The 13486-nt window shown below is 47.1% G+C and overlaps 1 protein-coding gene across 1 annotated transcript in view; it reads right to left on the reverse strand.

Moving 5' to 3' along the window:
- Window positions 1–207: 207 nt before the first annotated feature.
- Window positions 208–13486, reverse strand: part of LOC115475488 (tetratricopeptide repeat protein 30A-like) — a 119687-nt gene continuing 106408 nt past the window's right edge. Inside the window, 4 exon segments of the mRNA XM_030211278.1 lie at window positions 208–519; window positions 1949–1977; window positions 1980–2019; window positions 8060–8270. Coding sequence (XP_030067138.1) covers window positions 208–519; window positions 1949–1977; window positions 1980–2019; window positions 8060–8270 — 592 coding nt within the window.

Genomic DNA, 13486 nt, shown 5'->3' on the forward strand with positions numbered 1-13486 from the left:
ATCCTCTCAAATCCATGAGCCTTTTGGATACGATACTACGTATCCACCTTCATTGGTACAACCTGCACTGAGGAGGGCAGATTACCAATTCTTCATCAGTGCATCCTTCACACTAGGGTGTAACAGAACATGACTCCCTCCCTGGGAGCAGATTCATAGTCCAAGACTAACAGCATCTCAGCCCTTGGCTCCTCCTCTGTTTCCAACTTAAATGGGCTGGCTGAAACCATCTCCTCCACAAAACCATGGAACAAGAAAACTCTCAGGTGGAAATTTATGCCTCTCCTGTTGTGGGGAGGGGTCAGAAGGGATACCATAAGACTCCTCCTCCACAAAGAAATGTGGATCCTCATCCAACTCCCATGAACGATCCAGATCAGAATTTTCTAGGTACTCAGGATGGTCTGACTGAGTCTGGGCCTGACTTAGATCAGTGGTACCATGTCCATGCCCTGGAGGACACAGAGGTACAACCCTACGACTCTGGGGAAACTTCCTCTCCTGATGCTGACGGCAGTACTGCAAGAGTCAACATCAACACCCGGCATCAAAGACCACTCCACAGGCAAAGCCTGGACTGCAGGAAAAAGCTGAGGTTGATCTGTAGCTGGCACAAGCACCCTTAATGCCTGCGCAGAATGCAGCTGGAACCTATGTGCCAGTTCCTCTCTAAGCATGGCTAGTAACATTCATTGAAAGGAGGCATCAGCAAAGGCTGGGGTGCTAGGTCAGAGACAGCCTGGAGAGGAGTCAGTGTCATACCAGAAGCAGAAGCCCTTTCTGCCCTAGACTGGCACACTGGCATCTCCACTAAAGAGGGGGCGTGATCCTCCCAGTGCTGTTTCAAATAACATGTTGCTTCCCAGCACCGTGCTTCAATGAGGACGGATGCTGATGCTTTTTAGGCTTCCCTCAATGCACATCCATCAGGATCCCTCGGTGCCGAAGAGGACATTGAACCTGTACACGTCCTCGGTTGGGGGAAGGTTGCTGAGGGTGAGGCTGTACAGTTTCTTGGCAGTTTGAACAGTATAAGACAGAGCCTAAGAGCTGGTAAGATAGGAGAGTTTACCCTTCCCTGATGTGCCTGTCTGGAAGAATTCTGAAGGGTTAGAGAAATTGTGGCTGAAGGTGGTTTTTCCCAACAGGAAAAAGGAGAGGAAAAGATGGAGTTTACTGAATAAGGTAATGGAGGAAACCTTGTAGTACCTATTGGGAGGCAAATGCTGAAGTTTTAGAGAGGCTGTTGCAGTGGGTGGAGAGACCTCCAACTTTGTCTTTCCCTGGTGAGTAGAGGAAAAGAGGAAGAGAAAGGTACATATCAGATTATGCAGATAAGGGGTATACATCAAGTTCCTGAAGATGTGAAAGCTAGGAGAGTTTTGTTAGTTTGTTTCTTTTTCTCTGCAGGGCTACTGGTGGATGCTCAATACTAAATTGCCTTAGATGATCAGAGATGCATGAAAAGAGGCCTTCCTAGGCTGACTAAATAGGACACCTTTTTAAAATATGGTTCTTTTTGTTTTTGATGTGAGTAATGGATAAAGGACTGCTGGAGCTCAAGACTAACAAGGAAAGAGAAAAGAGGTAAAGGGAAATGACAGAAGGAATTTCTTTTGAAGAAGGATTGCTAATAATGCTGGCCTAATTGAAGAGGAACAGTACCGCGGATGCTCAGAGAAATATTACTAGAAGCGATCTAATCCAGAGACTGATTCTGGAACAAACAAGAGTGAAGGAACTGGTTTCTCCTGAACTTAACTTAGTTGTACTTACATAATGGGAAATGAACACTAATACCTAAAGGGCTTGGAAGTCACATGTTTATTTATTGCATTGAAGGAGAAAGACAAGTGGATCGCAGAGGATGCATGTCTTACAACCTTTATATTCTTCCTGCTGGCTGCATTGTGAAAATATAGTACCTTCTACTGGTGACAGTACTTACCTCTTCATTCTGACTGGTCATGATATAGAAACACAGAGGTTCGCCAAGATGATGGCACTGACATTTAAGATCTAAAATATCAAGCAAGAAGAAAAAAAGAGAAAAGCCTGTTTTTAATTACTATAATGCATAAATGGGTTACAACACCACAAATACTGTTATGATTCTGCTAAACAGGCAGGGAAACGGCTGGAACCCGCTCTGCTAACAGGCAGGGGAATGGCTGGAACTCACCTCTCATTGGCCTGTCAGGATTTGAGCTGACGTTTGTAGCTGCAGACATCAGAAGCCAAGATCTACTTAACCTTACCTTCCCTACAACCTTTGCTTTAGCGTTGATTGCTCATCTGAAGCCTGCTGGTGCTAGGGCACTTTGTGTATACATTGGAGTTTTGCTTCTCTCCTCGTTGTTTGTTGATTCTGTTTGTGTGTGTGTGTGCTGAGGTATTCCCAGCATGAGCTTGATTGCCTCACTCCACTACACCTGGTCTGTTCCCTGTTTCTCTGGTTTGTGCTGTCTGTGGTAAGCTTGTGCCTTGTATCATTCATGTTTGTTTGATTTAGTTTCCTTTCTCTCTGTGTTCTTTTTTGTGCTATGCTTAGGCTTTGTCCCTGTGGTTCTTCCTCTGTTTGGCAGCCTCCCTGTCCTTGCATTTGCTCCTGTTTGTTTAAGTTTCCCTTGTTTACCTCACCTTTGCCTGCTGTATAGCCCCTACAGTTCGGTGTTTCAGGAGTAGCCTTTCCCTTAGCCTGTTTTCCCTTTGTTTGCTGTGTCTGTCTCCTGATTCCGGTGAGCAGTGCTCCTTATCTGATCTGTGTATGTTACGGCAACGTTCTCTGTTTCCTTACTCTTCCCTTTACCTTGAGTGCTGTGTGGCATAGCCTTGTACATTTCTATAGCAGTTCCCTTTATCCATGTGTGTTGTGGGGTCAGCCTTGTGCATTCTTTGTGTGGATTCCCTTTATCTTGAGTACTGTGTGGCATAGCCTTGTATATTCCTATAAGCAGTTCCCTATAAGTTCCCTACTCCTCCACTGCTTATTCCTATAAGCAGTGGAGGAGTAGAATAAGCAGTGGAGGAGTAGCCTAGTGGTTAGTGCAGGCGGACTTTGATCCTGGGAACTGGGTTCGATTCCCACTACAGCTCCTTTTGACTGTGGGCAAGTCACTTAACCCTCCATTGCCCCAAGTACAAAATAAGCACCTGTATATATGTATACCGCTTTGAATGTAGTTGCAAAATACCACAGAAAGGCGGTATATCAAGTCCATCCTTGTGTGTTGTGGGGCCAGCTTTGTGTATTCTTATAGGTGGTTTCCCTTTACCTTTGTGTGCTGTATGGTATAGATTAGTGCATTCCCTTGTGGGGCTTCCTGTATCCTTGTCTGCCCTGTGGCACAGCCTTGTGTGTTCCTTTAGAAGCTTCTGTCTCTCGCCCTTTCCCTTGTGTCACTTGCCAGCGCTGTGTGCGCTGCTTGTGCTCCAGTCCCTTGGGGGATCCTCCATTGTTCTATCTCCCTTCCGGTGTACGAGTGGGTTCCCGTTGGCCGTAAGGCCCACACACTTGACTCTTTAGGAGTGGCTTCCCGATCGGCTGTGAGACCCGCCTGAATGCTCTATCTTCCATTTTCTGGTGGTGCTAGTTGTTTGTCCTGAGTGTGTGGGCCTTGGGGCTGGAGTTGTGCATAGGGCCCGTTTGGTCTACCCTAGGCCTTGGCCAAGATTTTACGCTAGGCCTGGGCCTAGGCCTCAAGGGCTCATAACCAGACAAACAAATATAATGGAACAGTGGCGTAGCAAGGGCGGGGTGGTGGGGGCCGGTCCCGCCCGGGTGTCAGCGGTGGGGGGGGGGGGTGGTGCTCCGCTCCCGCTGCTCCCATCCTGTCCTGCCTTAAAAAAAAAATTTTTCGAAGCGCCGGTAGTGGCAGGCAGCGCCTCGCGTCTGCCCTGCTAGTAAAAATCTCCTTGATGTCATCGTCGGGGTCTTCCCACATTGAGTCCCGCCCTCCTCTGAGGTAATTTCTATTACCTGCGAGGGCGGGCGGGGACTCAATGTGGGAAGGCCCGATGACGACGTCGAGGAGATTGTTACTAGCAGGGCAGACGCGAGGCGCTGCCTGCCACTCCGGCGCTTCGAAAAATTTTTTTTAAGGCAGAACAGGGTGGGAGCAGGAGAACGGAGCTGGTAGGTGTGTCGGGTTGGGTCGGGTGGGAGAGCTCAGAGGGGTGCTCAAAGGGGAGAAGGGGATTGGGGAGGGTGGGGGAGGGAGCCCCAGATGGGTGCCCAGAGGAAAGAAAGAGGAATTGGGGAGGGTGGGGGAGCCCAGATGGGTGCAGGGGATGGGGAGGGTGGGGGAGCCAGATGGGAGAAGGGATTGGGGAGGATGGGGGAGCCCAGATGGATGCTCAGAGGGGAGAAGGGGATTGGGGAGGGTGGGGGAGCCCAGATGTGTGCCAGAGGGGAGAAGGGGATTGGCAAGGGTGGGGGAGCCAGAGGGGAGAAGGGGATTGTGGAGGGTGGGGGAACCCTAGATGGATGGGAGGAGGGAGGGAAGACGGATTGAAGGGGCAGAAGAGAAAGGGCAGATGGTGTGTGGAAGGGGAGAAAGAGGGCAGACTGGGGCAATGGTGGATGGAAGGGGCAGAGATAAGAAGGCAGATGTGTATGGAAGGAGGAAGAGAGGGCAGATGTTGATGGAAGGAGGATGAGAAATGGCAGACTGGGCAGATGGTGATGGAAGGGGCAGAAATAGAGGGCAATGTGGATGGAAGGGAGAGAGAGGGCACACAGTGGATGGAAGGAGCAGAGAGAGAGGCAGACAGTGGTGGAAGGGACATTAGAGAGGGCAGACACTGGATGCACAAGAGAGAGCGAAGACAGATGCTGGATGGAAGGAAGACAGTGAAAGAAGATGAGGAAAGCAGAAACCAGAGACAACAAACTGCACAATATAATTTTTATTATTTTGCTTTAGGATAAGGTATTGTAGCTGTGTTAATAAATGTTTATAAATAGAACATGTAAATAAGGTAATCTTTTATTGGACTAATTTTAATACATTTTGACTTAACTTCAGAGAACAAAACCCCCTTTCCTCAGGTCAGGATAGGATACTGTAACAGCACTATACTGTATGACCCGAGAAGGAGATTTTGGCCTCTGGAAGCTAAATGTATTAGTCCAATAAAATGGTATTATTCTATTTTCTGTATTTGTTTCATTTCTATTTTGTTAATTTGTAAAGTGGTGATTGGTATTTGTTAGTTTTTTTCAAATTACATCTGCTGTCTTTATATTTTGCACAGTACTCGGGACATTTCTGTTTCCGTGGTGTTGATTGTATGCTGAGTCTGGCATCGGGGGGTTCAGTTTAATTTTTGTTGTCTAAATAGAAGTTTATGATTACTTATTCTATAGTGGATTAGGGTGTATCTGTGTTTGTGACATGGCTTTCAGTTGGCACTGACTGTGCAGGATCGATGATCTGTACTATTCTGTCTGGTTTTCGTTTAACAATAGGTGAATTGATGTTCTAGTGCTCACTGTAGTGTTTAAGATGCTTTCCTTTTCCTTGTGTGACTCGTACAAATTACTGCTTATGGTATGGTAGAATTGCTCTATAGGTCCTGAGTGTTTTGTATTCTCGGTATGCCTAGTACTGGATTTGGGGGGGGGGGGGGGTGTTAAAAAATGACCGGCCCCGGGTGTCAACTACCCTAGCTACGCCTCTGTAATGGAATCATATAATAGAAAGTTTTGTTAACTATTAATAATTAGCAAAGGCCTTTCTAAAAATATGAAGTTTATGACTGTGATAGCTAATTTAAAACTAGATAGTCTCAATCTTATTGTTCTAAGTAATTTTTAAAATCACTTGCAATTTACATTACTTTTAAGTTTTCATTTTGAAACAGAAAATAATGGGATAATGGGCATATAATTCTGCATAAAGCAATAATGACTGCCATCCTTAAACTCTCCATACCCAGCATCACCAGTTAATGAAACCATAAAATAACACGCTGCTTGAGTATGGGCATGCAGAGAATTAGGGAACCTTCTTTCACCCTTGTTATAGTATGATGGTAGGTGGACAGCTCCACTGTAAGAAACAGTATATTTCACTGTATTCTAAAAATCTGTACCTAACTTGTGCAAATTATCAACCAAAGCTTCTTAATCATGCATTCATGGGCGGATGCATTTCAGCTGAAACTTAATGCTGAAAAAACACAATGCCTTATATTCACTTCACAACATAACACAAGCAAATTTACCACCATAACCACATCAACCTTATCTCTTCCAGTTTCAGATACTTTGAAAATTCTTGGAGTTACCATCGATCAAATCTTACACTCGAAAGTCATGTGAAGAATACAACCAAGATGTTGCATTCAATGTGGAAATTGAAAAGAGTAAGACCTTTCTTCCCAAGAACATCTTTCGCAACCTGGTACAATCAATGGTGCTAAATCACCTAGATTACTGCAAAGTACTCTACGCTGGCTGTAAAGAGCAACTCATCAAGAAACTTCAAACAGCCCAGAACACTGCAGCCAGACTCATATTTGGAAAAACAAAATATGAAAGTGCAAAACCCCTAAGAGAAAAGCTACACTGGCTTCCACTTAAAGAACATATCGTGTTTAAGATCTGCACACTAGTTCATAAAATCATTCACGGAGAGGCCCCGACCTACATGTCAGACCTGGTCGACTTACCACCCAGGAATGCTAACAGATCATCCCGCACATTCCTTAATCCTCACTTCCCCAGCTGTAAAGGTCTAAAATACAGAGTAACACATGCATCTAGTTTTTCCTACATGAGTACGCAGTTGTGGAATGCATTGCCACTCAACCTAAAAACAATTTATGAACTAATTAACTTTCATAAATCTCTGAAGACCTATCTCTTCAACAAGACATACCACACGATCAATAACTGTAAATGTAACACATCACCACGTACCTTATATTCTGAATTTTTTCTTCCTATATCTGTTTTGCTTAATTCTATTATGTCATCCATGTTATCTATGTAACTCCTATTGTTATCTTTACTGTGGTATGGCGAACGCCATAACGGAACATTGTAAGCCACATTGAGCCTGCAAATAGGTGGGAAAATGTGGGATACAAGTACACCAATAAAAATAAACACAATTAATAAAATGTTTCAAAAACATCTACAGTGATGTGAAATAGTTTTACCCCTCCGGATTTCTCCTGTTATTGCATATATGTCACACTGAATGGTTTCTGATATTTAAATAAAATATTAGACAAAGGGAACCTGAGTAAACATTAACACAGTTTTATAAATTATTACTTCATTGATTTAAGAAACAAAGGGTCCCCTTTTACCAAACTGCAGCAAAAGGGGGCCTGCGCTGGCGTGGTTTTGACGCATGCTGAGGCCCCTATTACAGCAGCAGTAAAAGGCAGGGTTTTCTTTTTTAAAGAAAATGTGTGTGTGGAAAGTGAAGCACTTGCCACGCATCCATTTTGGGTGGGAACACTTACTGCCATCCACTGAGGTGGTAAGGACTCCCGCACTACCCTGGCGGTAACTGGGCAGTCATTACCACCGGTACACACTGGTGCTACAACAACAGAAAAATTTTAATGCCAGATCTGACGCATGCTGGGGATGGAAACTACCACTGGGCTGCCTTTTTAGCTAGCGGTATCATTCTTTTGTGGTTCATAAATAAAAATGATTAAAAAAAAAAACTTGTTTAGGACTTAAACCAATGCTAATGTTAGAAGGTATGCCCGTGCAAGTCTCTATGACTTAACCTACACGTGTGGGTTCCCATACTAAACTCTCCTTGTGAAAGATACATTTTTTTTGCACTACAAGTGTAAGAAAATATTTCAATACATTTTCCCCATGCCATACTTTGTATTGTTACTGGAATATTTTTACTGCTGTAATTTTCTATTGCTCATGTTTGACTTATTCTTACTGCACACCGCCTTGAGTGAATTTCTTCAAAAAGGCAGTAAATGAAACCCAATACATAAATAAATAATTTAAAGCACAGTCCACAATTTTACTGAAACATCTTTAATAACACAATATAGCAGAATATATACTCACGTTATCAAAATTCTTTTTAACAATTGGCTCATAAAAGCCAATAGCCTCTTTATATTTGTTCTCCTGCATGAAAAGAACATGAGCTACATTCAGTTTCCACACATCGTGCTCATTGCAGAATTCTACAGACTTGCGGAAGATTTTTTCCACCATCTGATAATTCTCCAAGTTCCAGTAGATTTTGGCTTGTGCCATTAACACTGGGATATACCTGAAAAAGTTTGCACATATTAATATATTTTGGATATAAAACACCTTGAAAAAGTACTGGAAATCAAGATCTACCAGAGGGTTTATTTTTCATATAAGCGATACTACCACAGAAGAAAGACTCCACCCAGCTTCAGTCCCATAGTAATCCCATACAAGTAAAGTCATTCTGGCAGAATGAACAGCATTCTATGACAGCAAGAATAAGACAAATGCCTTCCTTCTTTGTGACAATATAAATGAATGTAGAGCTGCCAATCTAACTCCATATGGTCATAAGACTCCGACAGCCCTTATTTTCTAACTACAAAGCAAAACAAGGCTGTGCTGAAATGGAAAGTTAGCTAGCAAACCAAGTGTAAAAATCAAGTAAACCAGGAGTGGATTAACATCTCATGACATGGAGTTAGGCCAGCAGGAGAACATTGGTGAAACCAAAACCAGGGAATATCTGTGTCTGGAAGAGGAAAGCTTCATTCATACATGACTAATAATATACACATGTGGGAGTAATTTTATAATAGGGCATCTATAAACATTTCTAATAGTGCTCCAATTTTATGAGGGCAACATATGTGATTTGATAAAAAGGCTCCCAGACGGTAAAGCGAATGCTACATACCTGTAGAAGGTATTCTCCGAGGACAGCAGGCTGATTGTTCTCACTGATGGGTGACGTCCACGGCAGCTCCTCCAATCGGAACACTTTTCTAGCAAAGTCCTTTGCTAGTCCTCGCAAGCCGATGCGCATGCGCGGCCGTCTTCCCGCCCGAACCGGCTCGTGTTCGTCAGTCCCATATGTAGCAAAACAAAGGCAAGGGAAGACACAACTCCACAGGGGCGGGCGGGTTTGTGAGAACAATCAGCCTGCTGTCCTCGGAAATACCTTCTACAGGTATGTAGCATTCGCTTTCTCCGAGGACAAGCAGGCTGCTTGTTCTCACTGATGGGGTATCCCTAGCCCCCAGGCTCACTCAAAACAACAACCATGGTCAATTGGGCCTCGCAACGGCGAGGACATAACTGAGATTGACCTAACAATTTTTCCAACTAACTGAGAGTGCAGCCTGGAACAGAATAACATGGGCCTAGGGGGGTGGAGTTGGATTCTAAACCCCGAACATATTCTGAAGCACTGACTGCCCGAACCGACTGTCGCGTCGGGTATCCTGCTGCAAGCAGTAATTAGATGTGAAGTGTGGACAGATGACCACGTCGCAGCTTTGCAAATCTCTTCAATAGTGGCTGACTTCAAGTGGGCTACCGACGCTGCCATGGCTCTAACATTATGAGCCGTGACATGACCTTCAAGAGCCAGCCCAGCCTGGGCGTAAGTGAAGGAAATGCAATCTGCTAGCCAATTGGATATGGTGCGTTTCCCTACAGCCACTCCCCTCCTGTTGGGATCAAAAGAAAAAAACAATTGGGCGGACTGTCTGTTGGCTGTGTCCGCTCCAGGTAGAAGGCCAATGCTCTCTTGCAGTCCAATGTGTGCAGCTGACGTTCAGCAGGGCAGGAATGAGGACGGGAAAGAATTTGGCAAGACAATTGACTGTTCAGATGGAACTCCGACACAACCTTTGGCAAGAACTTAGGGTGAGTTGCGGAGATTATTCTGTTATGATGAAATTTGTGTAAGGGGCCTGGGCTACCAGGGCCTGAAGCTCACTGACTCTCGACTGAACTACTGCCACCAAGAAAATGACCTTCCAGGTCAAGTACTTCAGATGGCAGGAGTTCAGTGGCTCAAAAGGAGGTTTCATCAGCTTGAGAACGACATGAGATCCCATGACACTGTAGGAGGCTTGACAGGGGGCTTTGACAAAAGCAAACCTCTCATGAAGCGAACAACTAAAGGCTGTCCTGAGATCGGCTTACCTTCCACACGTAATGGTATGCACTGATTGCACTAAGGTGAACTCTTACAGAGTTGGTCTTGAGACCAGACTCAGACAAGTGCAGAAGGATTCCAAGCAGGGTCTGTGTAGGACAAGAGCGAGGATCTAGGACCTTGCTGTCACACCACGGCAAACCTCCTCCATAGAAAGAAGTAACTCCTCTTAGTGGAATCTTTCCTGGAAGCAAGCAAGACACGGGAGACACCCTCCGACAGACCCAAAGAGGCAAAGTCTACGCTCTCAACATCCAGGCCGTGAGAGCCAGAGACCGGAGGTTGGGATGAGAAGCGCCCCTTCGTCCTGTGTGATGAGGTCGGAAAACACTCCATCTCCACGGTTTCTTCGGAGGACACTCCAGAAGAAGAGGGAACCAAATCTGACGCGGCCAAAAAGGAGCAATCAGAATCATGGCGCCTCATCTTGCTTGAGTTTCAACAAAGTCTTCCCCACCAGAGGTATGGGAGGATAAGCATACAGCAGACCCTCCCCCCAGCCAGGAGGAAGGCATCCGATGCCAGTCTGCCGTGGCCTGAAGCATGGAACAGAACTGAGGGACTTTGTGGTTGGCTCGAGATGCGAAAGATCTACCAAGGGGGTGCCCCACACCTGGAAGATCTTGCACTACCCTGGAATTGAGCGACCACTCGTGAGGTTGCATAATCCTGCTCAACCTGTTGGCCAGACTGTTGTTTACGCCTGCCAGATATGTTGCTTGGAGCACCATGCCGTGACAGCGCCCAGAGCCACATGCTGACGGCCTTCTGACACAGGGGGCGAGATCCGGTGCCCCCCTGCTTGTTGATGTAATACATGGCAACCTGGTTGTCTGTCTGAATTTGGATAATTTGGTGGGACAGCCGATCTCTGAAAGCCTCAGAGCGTTCCAGACCGCTCGTAACTCCAGGAGATTGATCTGCAGATCGCTTTCCTGGAGGGACCAGCTTCCTTGGTGTGAAGCCCATCGACATGAGCTCCCCACCCCAGGAGACGCATCCGTAGTCAGCACTTTTTGTGGCTGAGGAATTTGGAAAGGACGTCCCCGAGTCAAATTGGACCAAATCGTCCACCAATAAGGGATTTGAGAAAACTCGTGGACAGGTGGATTACGTCTTCTAGATCCCCAGCAGCCTGAAACCACTGGGAAGCTAGGGTCCATTGAGCAGATCTCATGTGAAGGCGGGCCATGGGAGTCACATGAACTGTGGAGGCCATGTGGCCCAGCAATCTCAACATCGCAGAGCTGTGACCTGCTGGGACGCTCGCACCCGCGAGACGAGGGACAACAAGTTGTTGGCTCTCGCCTCTGGGAGATAGGCACGAGCCGTCCGAGAATCCAGCAGAGCTCCTATGAATCGAGTTTCTGCACTGGGAGAAGGTGGGACTTTGGATATTATCACAAACCCCAGTAGCTCCAGGAGGCGAATAGTCATCTGCATGGACTGTATACTCCTGCCTCGGATGTGTTCTTCACCAGCCAATCGTCGAGATATGGGAACACTGCACCCCAGCCTGCGAAGTGCTGCTGCTACTACAGCCAAGCACTTCGTGAACACTCTGGGCGCAGAGGCGAGCCCAAAGGGTAGCACACAGTACTGGAAGTGACGTGTGCCCAGCTGAAATCGCAGATACTGTCTGTGATTGGCAGTATCGGGATGTGAGTGTAGGCGTCCTTCAAGTCCAGAGAGCATAGCAATCGTTTTCCTGAATCATGGGAAGAAGGGTGCCCAGGGAAAGCATCCTGAACTTTTCTTTGACCAGATATTTGTTCAGGGCCCTTAGGTCTAGGATGGGACGCATCCCCCCTGTTTTCTTTTCCACAAGGAAGTACCTGGAATAGAATCCCAGCCCTTCCTGCCCGGATGGCACGGGCTCGACTGCATTGGCGCTGAGAAGGGTGGAGAGTTCCTCTGCAAGTACCTGCTTGTGTTGGAAGCTGTAAGACTGAGCTCCCGGTGGACAATTTGGAGGTTGAGGCCAAATTGGGGTGTATCCTTGCCGGACTATTTGGAGAACCCACTGATCGGAGGTTATGAGAGGCCACCTTTGGTGAAAAGCTTTCAACCTCCTTCCGACCGGCAGGTCGCGGCCGGCACTGACACTTGGATGTCGGCTATGCTCTGCTGGAGCCAGTCAAAAGCTCGTCCCTTGCTTTTGCTGGGGAGCCGAGGGGCCTTGCTGAGGCGCACGCTGCTGACGAGAGCGAGCGCGCTGGGGCTTAGCCTGGGCCTCAGGCTGTCGAGAAGGAGGATTGTACCTATGCTTACCAGAAGAATAGGGAACAGTCTTCCTTCCCCCAAAAAATCGTCTACCTGTAGAGGTAGAAGCTGAAGGCTGCCGGCGGGAGAAACTTGTCGAAAGCGGTATCCCGCTGGTGGAGCTGCTCTACCACCTGTTCGACTTTCTCTCCAAAAATGTTATCCGCACGGCAAGGCGAGTCCGCAATCCGCTGCTGGATTCCTATTCTCCAGGTCGGAGGCACGCAGCCATGAGAGTCTGCGCATCACCACACCTTGAGCAGTGGCCCTGGACGCAACATCAAAGGTGTCATACACCCCTCTGGCCAGGAATTTTCTGCACGCCTTCAGCTGCCTGACCACCTCCTGAATGGTTTGGCTTGCTCAGGGGGGAGCTTGTCCACCAAGCCCGCCAACTGCCACACATTGTTCCGCATGTGTATGCTCGTGTAGAGCTAGTAAGACTGGATTTTGGCCACGAGCATAGAAGAATGGTAGGCCTTCCTCCCAAAGGAGTCTAAGGTTCTAGAGTCCTGCCCGGGGGCGCCGAAGCATGCTCCTAGAACTCTTAGCCTTCTTTAGGGCCAAATCACAACTCCAGATTCGTGAGGCAGAGTGCGCATCAGCTCTGGTCCCCATGGATCCGGTTACTGGACTCGATCTTCTTGGGAATGTGGGGATTACTTAATGGCTTGGTCCATTCGCCAGCAATGTCTTTTTTAGGACATGATGCATGGGTACTGTGGACGCTTCCTTAGGTGGAGAAGGATAGTCCAGGAGCTCAAACATTTCAGCCCTGGGCTCGTCCTCCACAGCCACCGGGAAGGGATGGCCGTAACATCTCCCGGACAAAGGCCACAAAAGACAGGCTCTCGGGAGGAGAAAGCTGCCTTTCAGGGAGGGAGTGGGATCCGAAGGAGGCCATCAGACTCCTCGTCAGAGAAATATCTGATGTCCTCCTCCTCCTCCCACGGCCTCACCATCGGTATCAGACACAAGTTCACGGACCTGTGTCTGAAGCCGTGCCCGGCTCGACTCCGTGGAACCACGGCCACGGTGTGGGCGTCGAGAGGTAGACTCCCTCA

The sequence above is a fragment of the Microcaecilia unicolor genome, chromosome 1 (genome assembly GCF_901765095.1).
Source record: "Microcaecilia unicolor chromosome 1, aMicUni1.1, whole genome shotgun sequence".
In the NCBI taxonomy this organism is placed as follows: domain Eukaryota; kingdom Metazoa; phylum Chordata; class Amphibia; order Gymnophiona; family Siphonopidae; genus Microcaecilia; species Microcaecilia unicolor.